Below are 18,874 nucleotides of genomic sequence, written 5' to 3'. Positions count from 1 at the left end.
TGTGGGGCAGGGGTGTACGAATGATCGAATTCCGGGGGAGAGGGGGAACCCGCGAAGAAATGATGGGAGACAAGGCAATAAAGATCACCTTAAAACATTACAACAATGTTAAAAGAACAAGAACTGAGGAATGTAGCGGGAAAACTCGTAATAATCCTCTTGTAATGGTCTTAAGCGGACACTGAAGTGAATTTGTCATGGTTCTGTTATTGATTGCATTCCGTAGCCTTGCTCAAATGAACGCAGTTTTGATCGTTTATCCGGTCCATAAGGGCATATTTATTTTATAAAGCCGGAAAAAAGAAAAACTACCTTGCGCGGTTTGCGGCGGCCGCACCAACCAAAGAAGTGACGTCCATACAAGATGTTACTGAGATTGGACGATGTCGAAGATTAGAATTCGAAACAGTTTCGGTTTCCGTCCTGTGAAATAACATGCTTCGCATCCGACGTTATCGTTGGCTGGGCATTCTCAATATCTCAGTAATCGGCATACCGCGCTCCTGCCATGTTGTCGGCTTTAAAAGCCTGCCAGCGCGGCTTGGAATCGTTATGATTAGTTGCCGAGGCGTACGCAGTGGATGAACGCCCTCCGCGTCACCGGAGAAGCTCAAATGCGATGCGCTCTTCCCCCGCCTTTGGAGCTTGCCCGGCTCGTGCCTGTATTTTAAGAGGCGTGTTCGCACCAGACCAAGGGCAGGCTGAATCGGGACTGTGGCCGCAAGCAATCGGTGCTTATGGCAACACCACGGCAACGGGAACTCGCCAGCGCGTCAGTGTTAATCTGCACGCGTTCTGCGAACTCCCTCTTCGAGCAATGAACGTTCCGGCAAACATAATTCATTCAGTACAGAAAACATTGCCCAAAAAGAAACAAATCAACTTCAAAAAAAAAAAAAAACTGCTCCATCGGGAATTCCAATTTGCGAATCGCAAAATAACGGTTCTAATGCTTCAGACCTCTCGGCCATAAGACAGCTCTGTCAATAATGAAAATATAAAGTATATATTGTATAGTCTCTTTACATACTTATTTAGTTTTAGCGTTCCAATTAGCTTCGATAAATATTTCTTGAAAAACGCTCGTGCAGTAAGCGTCCCCCAAATTCCCATCTCTAGCGACTACATTCCTTAGGCACAAAATTGATCGCGAATGTGTCGTCGTGCTGCTGGCCGCTGTGCAAGTTCACTCAACGCAAAAAGTGCTTCTAGCACCTTGTTTTTACGCCGTAAATAAAAGTTTCGGTTGCTTTTAATTCCTTAGTACCTATATTTACTTCGCTGAGTCTTCTCCAGCTTTAATCGGCCGTAGATTTTTCAATTTTTCTACTAGCCTACCAGTTAGCGAAGCGTCGCATGTGCGCTTGTGTGGAGCTACTCGGACTTAGGACTTGATACCGTCTACAAACTAACAAACTAAAAGCACATTTTTCCAGGCGCAAGCGTGTTTCAACTGAGCGAACGAATTGCGGTGACCCGCCGGGGGCCGGCCGAATAAACGCCTGGCCGACTGATTCTGTCGGAGGGCGGATAGCTGTGCAGCATTGCAGTCAATCCAAGCCATCTTGTTTTGACGCTATACGAAACATCATAGAAAATCGGCAAGGAGGATACATAGAGGAGGACAGCATTTTCGAATTGATTTTTGAACTGAATAAAGTCGCGTAAACGCAGCGAGAGTGGTGGAAACATGGCCTAGATACTTCGTACTACAATCTACGCTAGTAATCCCGGAATTGTTTACAAATCACTTCAGTGTCCCTTTAATCCTTGAGTTCTGCATTGTCGTCGAAATGTGGCTGGTCGGGCTGGCAGGAGCACAGACCTCAAGTAATGCGCATAAGCGTAACACATGCATTTAAAGCGTAAAGCATGACGATAGTGAACATGAACAAGGAAATGCGAAAAATCGATGACCAGCTTTTTGTGAATAAAATGCTTAATTTATTAGAAGTTATCGATGCTCTTTACTGTCGTCATTACTGATTTATTTCCAAACAAACGCCAAAGTTCGGAGAGTATTTGCTAGAAAATCCTGATTTCGCCCCGGTCACAGCTTGAAACAAACACCAATTATAACGCGTTAGAGTTACGAAGCTGGTGATACCTACTGGAAAAATAAACTGAGTGTATTAAATGAACTCTGGTATTACTTAGTACATCTGTGGATTTAATCCCGAATTTCGGAATGGTTTTACAAGAAAACGTGATTTCTTCCCGATTATAAGTTTGAAAAAGAGCACCCGATTTTTGCAACCCGATTTTAAAAATATTTAAATCCCGAAAACGGAGAACCCTTAATGTGCGCAAACACGATGGAGAAGTCTTTCATGAGTATCTCCAGGGCAAGCCACAATGCTTTCGCCTTCAAAGCTCGTCAGTAGACGTAAGTGCCCAGAGCAAATTTTTTGATGCCGTAAACATAGGTTTGTGGTTTTCGGGTTTTATATTTTGTTAAAATCGGGAGGTAAAAATCGGGTGCTATTTTTAGATGTGACAATCGGGGAGAAATCGGGTCTTTTTTTTAAAACCATTCAGAAGTTCGTGATTTGTCGGGTTACATCTACAGGCGTAATAAGTAATGCACGGTTTATTTTAGACACTATCACGAGCTTCTTGACTTCAACGCGTTGAAATTGGTGTTTATTCAGGCTGGTAATCGGGAGACATCAGGGGTTTCTAGAAAATGCTTTCCGGAATTTCGCATTTGTTTAGAAATTAATCAGTAACTATGACAGTAATGATCACTGATAACTTCTAAGAAATGAAAATTTATTTAATGGAAAGATGGTCATTGATGTTTCGCTAAAAACTTGTTCACATAGATTATCATCTGCTTGCGCAACATTCCGGTCATCATTCGAGACCTGTCTGACCGCAGAACGTATCTCAGCTGGTCGAACGTTTGCTCGACAAGAAAGCTTCCATTAGCTAGGAACAAAAATGTCAGTGCAGAATTTGCCAGCCTGGGGTAGAGAGCGGTAGAGTCATGCCAATACGTAATGAGTGCCGAAGCTGCGTTTGCGGGCCTTGCTTCCAGCAAGAGCTGGTTGAGAACGGCAGGCCGTCGTCGCACCATTGTGCAGATTGCTGCTATGAAAAGGTTCATTAGCGGAATGGAATGGATGACTTTATTACAGGAGGAGGCCAATAGGCCCTGGTGTGGGGCACGGGGAAAAGGGGAGGGGAAGATTGTTCATATAAAGTCTGCACTGCACTGTGAGCGTTCACTTAGCACGATATGCACAGGTGAAGTTGTGACGAGGGCACTCTACTACGACCATGATTGGGGTATCCAAAAGGAGCCGTTCAGGAGCCACAAGGGGTGTGTTTGGGGGTACATCTAGAGAGAGGGTGAACGATCCGCCATCATACTACTTTATAGAGACCTGTTTTGAGACCGAATTCTGTAATCTTCTGTAAAATTTGGGGGTTGTTTCTGACGTGTTGGACATGTTCTTCAGAAGTCGTCGGGCGTACGTGAAAAAATCAAGTTTAACCCGATTCTCCTGAAACATGTTCGGGGTGTAGGAATCTGTTAAAATCGGGTTTTACTCGAAAACAACAACCCTACGTAAACAGCAGGCGCACTGAACCACTATGGCTGTGTGCTGTATAATAATCGCTCCCTACGGCTTACCCGTAAGTATCATACGCTCTTGTCATGTGACGGGCACAATCATTCACCCTAAGTTACGGTAAATGGTTGTGCCTGTCAGATGACACGCGAACCGCATTCGTCGCGCCAATGGTCTTCTGATATGCTGTTAGATCTCGATAACTGCAGAGTTTGGTCCGGCCAATTCTCGTAAGAGCCCCCATTTCTCCTTAATATCTTGGATATTGAAAGAACAGTCCATAAGTAAAAGAATCTGGCGTATACATTCACGGCTACGAAGAACTATTGCTTACTTCTTTTACCGCAGCGATGGTTAAGAGCCGTGAACGAAGGCTTACCAATTACATTTACACCGCACGAGAAAAAACACTGAGAGACGGTTTGGCGGCGCCAACCGCAGAATATTTTGCGACAGACCCCCATATTCCTGCTAACAAGGCGTTGTCAAATACATGTGTATCGCGGGTATGTTCGACTCTGCGGGTAAGTGACACTTTGCTACGCATGTGAAAACAGTGACGCCGTTGCTGAGGCTTCGTTTTACATAAATGAAATCCAGGGGGGTAAACGCACTGCTTCCGCGCTAACAAGTGTACAGTCATGGACAAATTAAATGCGAACATAAAAATATGAACAAGAACAATCAAAATGAAAGAATATGAAGAGAGGAGAAAAAATAATGGCTTGCTAGTTCTATATTTCGAAAGCCACGTCCCAAACTTTTGTTGCTGTAATAAAGCCACTCGACAGTTTCACTTGCACGCAAACAAATCGTGCTATTTGTGTGTTCTGCTTCATATTTTCGTGTTCGTATTTCATTTGTCCATGACTGTACGTTGTAGTCGGCACTAGAGAGAAGCGAGAACGAAATCGGGGAGGAGAAAGAGTCAGGCAACAATCGTTCACGCCAACGCATTTTGGCGAGAATAATCGTATTCCGGATTGGAGTTCGGCTTTCTCGTTATTGACCCTAACGGAGGAACTGTTCGTAATCTACGAAGTGCTTTGCCACATATTGGCAATATAAGCGGAGACGCTTGCAGAACACATCTTTCGGGTAAAGCCAATATGCCCTAAGAGTAGCCCATTTCAGCAGCAGAAACAGGGAGCTGCAGCGATACCGCCCTCCAGCGTCGACTCCCTGACTTCCTTCCCCACTCAAGTCTTCGCCAAGTTAGAGTCACTCTAGCCAAGTGGTACATACTAGGCAGGCATCCTGGAAGAGGCGTCGCGGGAAATATGCGGCGGAATAAATACGCGCATGGAGAAAAGCACCCCAGGCGCTCCTCCAATCCACCCTTGTGCTCGTGTAGTGCTTGAGCAGGCGCTGTACTCAGCGTATGCGGTTTATTTGCGGCCGTATGTGGAGCCAAATCTGGGCGCCCTGCTATCCGTACCACGAACAAGCAACGCGGTTCGACCATGTTCAGCGAGGCTCATCTGATACAGAGTGAAGTGACAAACAACTGAGGTAAGTACATCTCCTTGTACAGAAACACGTGTCTATGTCCGGCACTTTCGTTTGGCTGAGAGAAGGCGAGTTGTCGCTAAAAAAACAGTTTGTACGCAGCACACGTGAAAAGCAGGAGGTTGGTCCAACTGCTTGACAGCCGCCTGCATGCCTTGACTTGTTACTGCCTTTTTGTCGAAACCTGAAAGGACAGCTGCATCATACCTGCAACAGCTATTGATCTTGTTGAAGCGGCCCGCGCTTCCTTGAAATATGGAAGTGCACATTTGAGACTACTTGTTCACTCAGTTACGGAAAAAGGACAGAACTTGAACGGTCGGCTTTAGCTCGATTCCCTAAAAATCCAGAGCACGCAGCACACACTTAGTCCCAATGGAGGCAACTGCCCACACGTGTACGCACGTTGCTGACATCACATCCTAAGCCAACAACTTCCGTCCTGATCATTATTTTGTACGGAGCTCCTGTATACGAGAGGCGAAACGTGTTTATTTTTAGATGCAACGCATCGCATGCTCGCCCCTCTGTCCTTCCTGCGTCTGTCCGGCGTTGTCCGCAAAGCTGCGCCTCTCCTCTTCTCCTCTCTCCGATAGCGAACACTCTCTCCCAAACAGCTGCGGGTCGGCGCAGCGAACTCTAACTCCGTTGCTAGGCGCCGGTGGGCGGCGCTGCGCTCGGCGCTGCGCATGTGCAGTACTCTCTCTCTCCGCGCTCTCATCTCCTTCGGGCGCTGTGAATATAAAGCGGCATGCCGCGCTCCGGCGGTCTCAGTCGACGGTCGTCCGCCCACCTCCCCATCGCGTGAGAATCCCTGCTATAAGCGTAATGAATACGATGGAAAACGCCAATGGAACCCCCCATGAGATGCGTTGCATCACACCAGGGTTCCCGCGAGGGGAGGTGGGCGTAATTTTTATATCTTATCTTGTTTTTATATCTTAAACCCTATAGTTGTCGCACTGGGGTTGGCGTATAAATGCTACTGATAGAAATGGCGTCAATAAAAGCTTATTAGAATTCTCTAAAACCAACTTTAACCGCAGTCGACTTTAAGCGCGCTTTTATGAATCAGTAAAGCTATCTAATCACTTTTGCCCTAAAGATTGAGGATATATATAATTATAGACAAGTTTCAGGCTTACTAAACAATTTAACAAGGTTAAAGGAATGCCACATTATTTAGGCATGTCTTACTAAATCATTTAATAGCTCCGAATTAAGGTTTAGCGCAGCGAAAGACACGGACGGCGAAAAGGACCGTCCGTGTCTTTCACCGTCCGTGTCTTTCGCTGCGCTAAACCTTAATTCTGTAATATGTACCAACTCCACCAGCAACACGTCCTACAGTAATGACTCCGACGCTTGCAGAGTCATGGATTTCGTATGCGTCTTCGTGTTACTCATACCAATGTCTACAGGGACCGACTACGAAATTTTGTTGGCTAAAATGAAAGACGATAACTTCAAACGCCGTATGCCGAAGTTGTGAAACATGTGGAACATTTATAAGCGCATTTTTTGCAAGTGACGTTAAATAGGCTGCACGGCTACGTAAATCAATGCTCACAATAACGACTCTAAACCACAGTGCAACCTGCTTTAATTAGCGCATTGTAATAAAGAAATACTATTTCAAAACATAATTTCGGCTAAAAAAGTGGTGAGTGCTGTACCTATGATATTTCTGCATTCAACGTTTCACTCTTTTGCCAGTCTGGATAAGGCGTTTTAATTTTACTGATGCGGAAAGATTACGGGTACAAATTCCTTAACGTTCAAGCGAAGCTCTGGCTTCCCTTAATTACCCGCCAAGTAGCAGGAACTGACTTGAATGAGGACCCCCAGCTATGCGTGTCGTCTGCTCACGAGCGAGCGCACCCTGGAGATTTTACCACAGTGTCAAAACTGTGAACTCGGTGTAAAGTAGTCACTGTGCATTCCTGGTACGGTATTACGCGGTCCTACACGGTTTTTTATACTTAAACCTGCCGGCTTTCTAGCGTGTTTAAAAAAAAAACAGAAAAATAAGGACCGAGGTAATACGTTAAAGTGCTAGTACATGAAACATTCCCACGAAAGAAAATTTGGTTTTCGTAACGATGCATCTAGAATGCACACTTCGGATACGTTATCCTTGATTGCTCCATGTCGAGGACTTCAGTTATTAATCTTACTCAGAGTTCGTTTAGCTCCATTATTTCCAGTTTATGCGGAAAACAGAGCTTGGGTAACTAAATGTGATATTTTTACCTTCAAATAAACCCTCCGGACACTTTTTTTGTTTTGTTTTCGTTTTGCCAGCCTCGTGGTGAGAAGCGGATAGGGCTTCAGCCTAGACACCCCCTCAGTTCGTATGCGACGCCGCAATCCTGGGTTGGGCTATTAACAGAGTTGCGAGAGGTCGTATCTCCCCTCGCCAACAGCTGCCAACGCTCCATCATGCTTGCGCATTACGATCCACACCAGAAGTTGCAAGAGCACCGCCTTTTTTTGTTTGCTTGTGTACGTCAGTCTTGAAATAGGGGTAATTACAAGCATCCCCTCCGCCCGACGTGCCCGGAATTCCCCCGATTAAGTGGTGACGAAACAATGCCATTGACGGTCGGTTACCGTGGCATTGAGGGATCGCTATTCTACAAGCGCACGATTTGCAACCACCCGCGTTGTATGCGCGCGCCGCTCAATAGCAGTGTAACGAAGCATCACAGAGAGACTGCGAGAAGCACAGGGCGAGCTACAAATGTACGGCTTACGCGTGTATGGCTGCGAGCCGCTCTAAAAGCTCAATCCCGTGCCGTAACTGGGTTTAGACCATTAATTGATAGTTAGCGCACCACCAGTACATTGAAAGCAGATATGGGCACAGTGGCTACGGTCTTACCATTTCTTCCTAGTTTCAGAGAACAAATTAAAGAGCGCTCGCTCAAGTTAATTACAGCCGCAAGGAATGTTACGAAAGAGTGTAGCGCCCATTTGGCTCGTACCATTTTTCGCATGTCATTTGTGTGTGCTTAGTTTATACGGAAAAACGTTCGCTATTTGCATTTCACAATGTTTAAACAGCGGCGTCTGTTCTGCTCGTATAAATGGGGAAAGAACTTTATGTATTTACTAACGCCCTGCGGGGATCGCGCAAAGTGGAGAAGGTTGGAAAAGTTTAACGCCGATGACAAAAATTATTCTCCTTCCTCGGTAAGAGTCGGGATGTAAAGAACGAATACAGGACAAGTGACAATCAAATAGCCTTTTCCGCGTATTTTTACGGCATTTTTAAGGGCCGAGAGAAGAGGTACTACAATTTTAAAACCAAAAAGAATGCTACAGAGGTTCACTACCCTTGAAGAGATGAAGGCGAGGCAATTAAATATTTGTTTGCACCGGATCCCCTCACTGATACACGTGTCAAACTTTCCCTTTCATCCGCAGCAATTTTATAGCGTGTTTCTCAGTGCGATGACACTACTTTGCGAAGGTTTATACGGCGTGCAATAACAGGTTCCGGGACCGAGCCGCGATCACGTTTAGGGTTGGGTTTTACTTGCGTCTCAGCCGAGCTTGTCGATCGACTGCGTCGACTCTGGGAAGACCCCAACTGGTTTCAACATACACTCCTAAAAACCCACCCATGGGTGCCCTTCCTGGCGACTCGCCTCGATGTTGCAATCGGTGCGATAAAAGGGGGGAATTGGACCATTGGCGAGGCCCAGCACGCAAGTTCATTGAAAAAAAAAAAAAAAAAGAAACCGTTTCGTGGTAGGGCATTACGCATTGCGAGCGTGACGTTTGTGTGGCGAAATTTCGGATGGCAGACCGAAATGGTAAGACGGATCGTATGTCGAACCTCGTTATTCGTCATGTTCGCCCGTTGGCGCAGCGGTCTCGGTCACTTGGGTGCATTGTGGCAAAGAGACCGAAGAATGTTTTTTTGGTCTGTAAGGAGGCCTGCTTCATTGTTGCTATTAACGGCCTCCCACATAAGGCGCACACGCGTACACATATAGTACCCCCCCCCCCTGCACACTGCACACTGCAACTGAAAAACAAAAATGATTGAACGCCCCTTATTTCTGATGCAATGCTGCTTGTTTGCAGACTTACCTGCAAGTAAACAGCAGTTACCCTCAGCGCGCAGTATACAGGCAGCATCAATTTCGTAGAATTCGGAAGGCCTGCTCCGCTGCCCTGTAGTGAGCCAATCTAAGCTGCCGGTGATGAAGAAACTGCAGTGGGGCAGTATGACGCGAGACGTAGCTGGCAGTGGGGGTTCAAGGCTCGGACGAATAGCAGCCCGCGCTACTATGACGGCGGTTTTCACCGAACGACGGCGGGACCCGTGTAACAGGTAAATAAAATATGCCTCTGCGGATCCTCGACGTCGTCGTTTTCTGCGTGTACGCCACAGTTTCTGGAACCTTTCTTGCAGGTTTTCTTGTGTTTGTCCGAACTTAGATGATGGCAGAGGATGGCGTTCACGAAAGTTTCATGGGCGAAAACTCGCGGCACAAAATACTAAACGCCTGTCTGGTGATATGATAGCGTATACATGAACGGCAAGAGGGAGGGGAGGGTGGTTATTGTGAAATAAATACGGCTACAGTGAACACTTGTTGTCAAAGAGAAGGTTTCCGTCCCTGTGCATACCAACGACTAAAATAAATTGGCCGGGCATCTGCTCGCGTCGCTGCAAATTTCGTTGAAAAACGACATCCGTTTGCCGCCCCTGCCGCGTAACTGCCACTCCGGTCTCACCCGCCCTCCTGACGCTGTACCTCTCCTGTCTGGGTCCCACCATTGGATGTGTGCAAAGTTCAATTCTGCCACGTTCGCACTACTGGCGTGCCATATCTTAGGACTGTTGGGCTTTGCGGAAAAACCACGCCTCGGCGTCTAGTGGCGCCCAAGAAAAAAGACGCCAAATCCAGCATCCATTTCAGCGAGCGTCGTGTTGTCTCAAAATTGACAAAGGCGAAAGTGCGCAGCACGTGCTGCGTGCTGCCCGTACGTCTCTTTTTCATCGTCCTCTTCGTTGCGTGGTTAAGTTCGAACTGTGGGCGATTGAAATACAATCTACAACAGGCCTAGCGCTCGAGCCATGGGCGCGAGCCTTATTTTGTGGTGAAAGCATTGTTTTCGACGAGTTTTGCTTCCCTTAGTTTTTTATATTGCTGTGGCAAAAATCTAGCAAACACCTTTCTTTAAATTAAAACAATACCACAAACGTCAGTGATGTGTGCGTGTATATATATATATATATATATATATATATATATATATATATATATATATATATATATATATATATATATAGATGAGGCAGAAATAACGGTTGACAGTCAAGAAAACCTCGGAAAGCAAACGGGAGGATGTGGTAGGTCATTGAAACAGATAAAGAGTTTGGAAAGAAAGAAAGAAAGCGGATGGAGAAAAAATGCCCGCCTGGTGAGATATATATATATATATATATATATATATATATATATATATATATATATATATATATATATATAAATATATATATATATATATATATATATATATATATATATATATATATATATATATATATATATATATATATATATATATATATATATATATATATATATATATATATATATATATATATATATATATATATATATATGTATATATATATATATATATATATACATATATATATATATATATATATATATATATATATATAGGGTCAGCTATACTGAACCAGAACTAACCGAAACTATAAGGGTAGTCCGTGAGACAGTGAGACAGGGCGCTACGGGTGGGCACAGCTACTTCTTTGTTACCTGTTCAAATGCAATGAAAGGAGACCCAAGTTGGCCAGCTTGTCCTAATAATATTTATCACAATATGCACAAAGTTCATTTTTAAAAAAGGGTGTCAACACCTTGCTCCCCATGAAAACGGAAAGTTTGGGAAAATAAGCTTATGTGTACGTTAATCGAAACGAAGCGATTCCGAAATTAAAATCTTCGTTTGTCACCAATTGGTAACCTGCATTTTGCGTGCGCAACTTATTGGACGTCACTATATTCCTCGTTCGTGTGCCTTGAATGTAATTATAAACAAACGCAATGTAGCCACATATAGTAGCAGGGAGCAATCATTAATGGTGTCTTGCTAAGATATGGTAGATTAAGGGATAAATAAAAACCGAGTAAATAAATTCAGTAATCATTGAGAGCATTCGAGAAGAGAGCGGCTTCTGGAATACTTCCACTGATTAGCAAGGAAAAAGTGCGAGAAACTCCGCCTACAACTCTTCTGCGCAAACAGGCATTCCGCGTGCGCGTTCCTCCTTTGATACTCTGTTCAATGAGGGCACAGGTGTGACAGAAGCCACCGTAGCAAGGAAGGTCTTCTTAAGTCTGGCTATGGCACTTGCATGGAATTGTACAAATTATATTTTTATCGACGTCGCATAAACTTTCTTCCTCGCCCCGCCACCATTTCATTAGAAATTCAGGGCGCTTACGTAAACAGAAAGCGCCCCGTTTTGATCGCGACGCGGAAACTTCGAGTTGAAGTTATGTTAGGAATTCCCGAGTGAAATTTGTGTTGCTTTAAAAACACCTGGAACCGCGCACAAAAAAAAAAAGATTTCAAGATTTGTGCTTTGGTACTGCACCTGTTTTGACACAAATAGATGGGTGTGAGGGGATAAGAGTCACGTGTTGTCCAACGGCGGAAGGCACCCGTCAACAGGCAAAGCAGTTGCGCAGCGTACCTTCGCCTTGGATGCAGGAACTGTAACACCAAGTTTGAGCGCGTAACTACGTAGCTCCAGCAAGCATTTACCCGAAGATGCAAATTCAGCCGGAGCAATTGCACGACGCGAAGAGGGAAAACGAAACGGCACACAAAAGATCAATTAGAGCGGTAAGACGGTCAGAGGGAATCCCAGTTTCAGAGGTATCCTCTTTTGTTCCCCGCACTTGGTTCTCCCTCAAAGGTGGATGCCCGATCAGCCGAGAGTGCGCGAAGTAGTGCTGCGAATTCTCCCGCACACTCTGGTGGGCCATGCGTGTACGCACCTTTTTCTTGTTCCTGAGGATTCCGGCGTCGCGGGCCCCCTGGGCGTTCCCGGGGGACTTGCTCTCCTTGAGCTTGAGGCCCATGCGCGCGTACACGAAGCAGATGGTGAGCAGTGGGAAGAAGTACTGCAGGCAGACGAGCACGTGGTTGTAGATGCGCCAGGCCGAGCGCGAGATGCCCACCTCGTGGCAGAAGGGCTTGGTCAGGTTGAGCGCGTGCGGGTCGACCTGCGTTTCGACGCGCAGTGCCAGGGCACACGGCAGCGCGGCGGCCACCGCCAGCGTCCAGATGCCACAGATGATGAATTTCGCGCGCAGCTTGGTGGTGCGCGCCTTGAGGGGCGACATGACGGCGCGGTAGCGGTCGAGCGCGATGGCCGTCAGTGTGAAGATGGACACGTTGACTGAGAGCACCTGGACGAAGGGGCAGAAGGCGCACATGAACTCGGGCAGCACCCAGCGCTGCAGGAGGGCCGCCTGGAACTGGAACGGGATGGAGAAGAGGCCGATGATGATGTCGGCCACGGCCAGGTTGGCGATGAAAAAGTTTGTCACCGTCTGCATGCGGCGCGACGTGGCCACGATCCACATGACCATGAAGTTGCCGGCCACCGCCACGAGTGATATGAGTCCGTAGAAGATGGAGAGCAGCACGATGAAGCCCACGGGCACCTGGTAGATCCTGCCCGCGCTCACATTGCCGGCCTGCGGCGGGAGGAGTGACGGCAGGAGCGACAGGTTGGCGTAGTCCTGCTGCGACACGTACGGGCTGTCCAGCAGCAGGGGAGGCGGCGACGACGGGTCGTGGTTCATGCCGGGCTCGGAGGTCATCGTGGCATCATAGCGCAGTCAAGTGCCGAGCGCGCGCTACTGCTGCCGACCGGGCGGGCGTGCGCTGTCCTGACTGACGCGCGCTTTCGGAGCCGGCGGCGGCGCGCGCGCGTCCCCTTTCACTCGCGCTGCGGCCCGCCCTCCCCCGCCGCCTGCCGGTGCTCGACGCTCCTGCCGCCGGCTGTGACACGCCGACGACACGGCGTCGGCGGCGGAGCTCGCGGTGGCACGCTGCGCCCGCCCTCGTTGCGCGCTGCACTACGGGCGTCATAATTAGCGCCGCGCACCTCTGTCGGGATGATTATGACGCCGGAATTAGCCAACACGCAGAGGGGCCCACTTCGCGCGCCGCTTACTGTTCTAACCCGGATACCGGCACTGCTGGCGTTTCTTCTTTGCGGACGGAAAAAAACTAACCCTTGTTTCGGTCTGAGCAACACCTCAGCTTGCGGTGAACGCGTAGCTTCTGCGTTGGAGAAAGGTGACATAAAAAGCAGCGCTAATTTGCCTTTTAATATTTAATTCCCAAGTATTCCTGAGTCGACCAACCTTCGTATTGTATCCCTTAGAACTCAGGGATGCTTGACATAAAACCCCAAGCGAGAAGCCAGGAGTGGTTCATATACAGTTTAATTAACCTCATCCCTAGCTATAGAAACAAAAGGGTAAGCTTGCAAGTTGTGCAGCGCGTTGACATTTGAATAAACAGCGGGAAACTACAGAATTAGCAGACTGTTAAAGAAAAAATAGCAAGTAGTAGTAGCAGTAGCAGTAGCAGTAGTAATAATAACCACAACAGCAACAACAACAATAACAATATTCAATCAATCAATCAATCAATCAATCAATCAATCAATCAATCAATCAATCAATCAATCAATCAATCAATCAATCAATCAATCAATCAATCAATCAATCAATCAATCAATCAATCAATCAATCGTTTAGTAACGTGCCCAGGAACGCTGGCGCACGAAGAAAAAAAACAGGCAATTTAAGATGCCCTTACCTCACAAGTAATGCAATTAAAGGACAGCGTTACTGACACACACGCACACAAAAATTACACACTGTCGTACACCAGAATATACATGCACCCACAGAAAACACAAACACGCACATACACACAAAAACAAGTACAGTGCCTAGCAGTAAGGCATGTGACACCACGCCAGTGGTCGTCATGCACAGATAATTTCAAATACATACATAAATGTTAGCAAAGTTTAGTTGCACGGAAACGGAGTGAATCAAGATAGCTTATATGTAAGAAAAGGAGCATGGAAGGAATGTACATGTAGAGAAAACCAAGATATTGAATAAGGGGAATATATAAAAAAAGAAAGTCTTGTGTTCTCATCATTTCATGCTTAAGTGACCGCGCTTTAACACAGGACGAGAAAAGTCACTTACAGGACAAGCTCACAAGCATGTTTGCGGAACTGTGTCAAGGAATTATTAAATATGTCTAAATATTCGGAGTACTGATTGTACGTACACTGGAGGCGAAACATGGGGACAAGCCACGCAGACAGCTAGGATTAAAAAAATGTTTCGTGTCTTCTGGTGGATTTTTGCGGCACATGGAGTGTAACATGTTGCAGCATTTCACCACAAGACACTGTGTCGTGAATGATTTTGAACAGGAAAAGCAGATCAGCCCTAATACATCTGGAGTTTAAGCACTCTAGCATCGGTACGGAGAATGACCCAAAGTTGTTATGGCTAGCAAAGCGATGATTAAAGATAGTTATAAACTTTTTCTGGGCAGTTTCAATATGCATACAGAGTGTTTTGCATGTGCTATTCCATACCACAGAAGCATACTCGAGCTGCGGACGACAAATAGTCGTGTACAGCTTGAGAAAAGAGCCCGGCTCATTGAACTCCTTCCATAAGCGACATATAACGCCAAGATATCGGAGGGCCCACCGAGCGACCGCCCGGATGTGCGGGGAGAAGCTCAATTTACGGTCGAAATAAGCACCAATATCCTTAACCTCCACAACACGTGGTAGTGCTTCACCGTTAATATTATAGGAGAACAATATGCTGTCAGTTTTTCTAGTGTAGGTCATTAAATTAGTTTTTGATGTTTTAATAAGGAGTTTGTTGCGTGAGCACCAATCTGAAAAAGTCGGGATCGCTCGCTGTAGAGCAAAACAGTTTGCGGTGTTTGAAACAGCCTTAAATATTTTGACATCATCAGCATATAAGAGAAAGTGACAATCACGAATTACTCAGGAAACATCATATATAAAAATTGAAAAAAGAAGTAGCCCCAGAAAAGATCCCTGAGGGACACTACTTGTGGCCTCGTAGGAGAGGGAAGACTGCCCGTTTGCATGCACGAAGCATGACCTATCCGATAAATAATTACATAAAATGGAGGTAATTAATGGTTGTAAATCGAGTTGACACAGCTTTCTAAATAATATATCATGGGAGACGACATCAAAAGCCTTGCTCAAATCGAAGTAAACGACATCGAGTTGTCCTCTTCCCTGCACAGCTTCCGAAGCATGCAGCATAAAATTTACAAGATTAGTGGTGGTTGATCTCCCAGCTAGAAAGCCGTGTTGCTGAGGTAAAAATATAGTGTTTACACTGCAAGTGAGTAGTGTATGTAGTACGGTCTCATAATAATAACAATAATAATAATAATAATAATAATAATAATAATAATAATAATAATAATAATAATAATAATAATAATAATAATAATAATAATAATAATAATAATAATAATAATAATAATAATCAATCAATCAATCAATCAATCAACCTTTATTTTCGGTGCCCAGGAACAACCCTAGGGTCTTGGTACTGGTACACCATACAAAAAAAAAACACTACAATTAAGACAAGACAACATACACAAACTATATGTATGACATAAACAATAAAGTAAAAATAGTTACAGAAATCTTAGAAAGCAAAAAAGGAAAAAAAAAGAACAGAAAGTCAAAAAAGAAAAGGCAGGCTTAGTGTTGCAAGCCATGCCACTCGGCCAGCGAAACGTTCAGTAGATGTGAAAAATAGGAACTATACAAGCAAATATTGAATCAACATGACATAGAGTATACGTATATAGCCAAGGTTTTCTAACAACATATTAGGAAGTTCCAAAAAAAAAAGGGGGAAAAGCTTCAGCATTACCAACACTGACACTAAAAACGTACAAATATTCAAGCAACACAAAACAAGAAAAAGTGAAAAGCAAGCAAGAACAGTTTGCACATAATACATAGGGTACATAAATTTGGAATGACATAAAGGACTTAAGCTACAACAGTTTTCAACTCATTAGAGAACAAAGTAAAGGAGCTCTGGAATATATCAAGCCGAACGGAATATTCATTATATGCACATTGTATTCGGCAGATGGACGAGCGTCGGCTATTTAAAGCAACTGGTCTGAAAGCTGGAAATTTTCTGAAAAGTTTATTTGGCAAATTGACATTGATAAGTGTAACCAAATCGTCACACAAAATATTACCATGAAGAAGTTTATAGAGAAAGATAATATCAGCTCGCATTCGTCGACACCGAAGGGAAGGAATGCTTTTCAGAAGAGACATGATGCCGTTTGCGTCGTCTTGCACATGACGGAAGCGGTGCTTAAAGATAGAAAGGAACTTATTTTGAACCCTTTCGATACGGTCACTATTGGACTTGCAAGTTCCATTCCAGACAACAGACCCGTATTCAAGAAGAGGTAAGCAGAGAGCCGAATACAACTTTAAGAAAGGAAGCGGACCTTTAAACTCTCTAGAATACCTGCAAACAGCACCCAGACAACGAAGAGACCGACGGGTAATTTGTGCAATGTGGGAAGAGAAAGTCAGAGGCGAATCGAACAGTACTCCCAAGTCCCGAATTTCGGTCACCCTCGGCAGTGTGGTGCCTGCAATTTCATAGGGGTATTGCAGTTGTTGAGTTTTTCTACTATAGGAAACAAGTTTAGTTTTGGAAGGGTTCAAAATAAGGTCGTTTTTGGTGCACCAACGATGGAATGACACAATATCAACCTGAAGAGAATTACAGTCCTGAACACTACGCACTTCTCTAAAGATTTTTATATCATCAGCGTACAACAAAAAAGAAGAATTTTGAATGGCAGAAGCAACATCGTTAATGAAAATGGAAAAAAGAAGGGGACCCAGGACGGAGCCTTGGGGTACACCACTGGTTGCTTTGTACCTAAATGATGTTTGACCGTTAACACTTACATAGCAATATCGCTCCTTGAGATAACAACGTATAAGACCCACCAAAGAAGCATGTACATCTAACAGAGTGAGCTTTGCAAGCAATAACGAGTGGTTGACAACATCAAAGGCTTTGCTCATGTCACAGTAGACCACATCCAGTTGGCTTCTACCAACGATTGCTGGGACAGCCTTCTCCATGAAGCATACAAGGTTCGTGGAAGTTGAACGACCACGCATAAATCCATGTTGATTAGGAATGAGGACATGTTTAAATGAGAAAGACAAGACCGTATGAAGAGATAACTCGAAAATTTTAGAGGCAGAACAAAGCAGCGAGACAGGCCTATAGTTTATAGCATCAGTTTTTAGGCCTGACTTGAAAACAGGGAATACGCGAGAGATTTTCCATGAGCGAGGAAACGTTCCCGACCGGAGACAGTTATTAAATATTGAAGTGAACACAGGAACGAATATATTTGCATATGTTTTTAGGATTGCAGCAGGAATACCATCTGGCCCACAAGAAAGCGAGGGCTTGAGCCGCTTGATGCTGGTCCGAATGATGTTCTCGTCCAGTTGTAAACAACCGGAGTTCTCACCCTGGTGACAAGGGGCGCTGCTGTTGTCACTACCACCGCTAATCCCAAAAAAAGAAGAAAATTGACGAGCAAAGCAGTCGGCCACCTTGACAACCTCATCGCCGTTGGAGTCTAGAAGACGAATAGAATCTTTAGTTGTACTAGATCTAGAATGAATGTATTTCCAGAAGGCTCCCGGTTGGTGAGTTGCTTTAGTTTCTACCGACGCCAGGTACGAAGTATGATCACGTTTGTGCAATATTTTACATAGGGCACGTAGGCGCCGGAATTCCTGAGCAAACTGGTTGGCACCAGAGCGCTTCATCTTTCTGTGCGCACGTTCCTTGAGTTTCAGGGCATCCCGCAATTCAGAAGAAAACCAGTGTGGAAACTTGAACCTCCTCGGTAAATATTGCGGGATGTATTCCTTCATACCCGAAAGCACAATCTCTGTGAAACGGTCGACTTGTTCATTGACATCAGTGTGGTCAATGACGGTCGACCAAGGGGCAGCGGAAAAATAGCCATACAGCCCAGCATAATCTCCCCTGGCGAAAGCGTAATGAGGTTGCGTGTTGTTGGAATTTACGGAACGGTGGAGCAATGAAGGGAGGCAACAGGAAATAGAAAGAGGAGGATGAAATCTGTCCGGTATTACTAAAGAACAATCAGAGTGCAACACACTAACGCCATCAAAGTTCGAAAAGCACAGGTCCAGAATATTTGCACTGCAATTTTTTATGCGATTACACTGTGCCATAGAAGTGAAAGCCAAAAAATCTAGCAACCTATTACCCTTCTGTTCAATGTGGTGGTTGTAGTGGGAACAAGTTAGCTGGCTCCACTCCACGCCAGGAGCATTAAAATCTCCAAGCAGGAGGACTTTGCGGTTGCCATGAGTGATAAGCACCTGTTCAATGGAGGAGATTAACTTATTGAACGCCTCATGAGCTACATCAGGAGGAATGTAAAAAACACCAACTAGAAGTTTTTCAGTTTTAGAGAAATGAATTTCGACCCATTATAATAATCAATCAATCAATCAATAATAATAATAATAATAATAATAATAATAATAATAATAATAATAATAATAATAATAATAA

At 44.9% G+C, this 18,874-nt stretch overlaps 1 protein-coding gene across 2 annotated transcripts in view; it reads right to left on the bottom strand.

Annotated features, from left to right (window-relative positions):
• The window catches only part of LOC144151988 (RYamide receptor-like), a 390,675-nt gene extending 377,639 nt beyond the window's left edge, over positions 1-13,036 (bottom strand). For both annotated transcript variants that reach the window (XM_077683176.1, XM_077683182.1), the window contains exon 1: positions 12,146-13,036. In XM_077683176.1, coding sequence (XP_077539302.1) covers positions 12,146-12,976 — 831 coding nt within the window. In that variant the 5' untranslated portion in view covers positions 12,977-13,036. The remainder of the gene's footprint in view (positions 1-12,145) is intronic.
• Positions 13,037-18,874: the final 5,838 nt, after the last annotated feature.

Source organism: Haemaphysalis longicornis, unplaced genomic scaffold (genome assembly GCF_048455015.1).
Source record: "Haemaphysalis longicornis isolate Haplotype H1 unplaced genomic scaffold, Haemaphysalis longicornis Haplotype H1 scaffold_1, whole genome shotgun sequence".
NCBI classification, from domain to species: domain Eukaryota; kingdom Metazoa; phylum Arthropoda; class Arachnida; order Ixodida; family Ixodidae; genus Haemaphysalis; species Haemaphysalis longicornis.
This window is presented reverse-complemented; position numbering and strand designations above follow the sequence as displayed.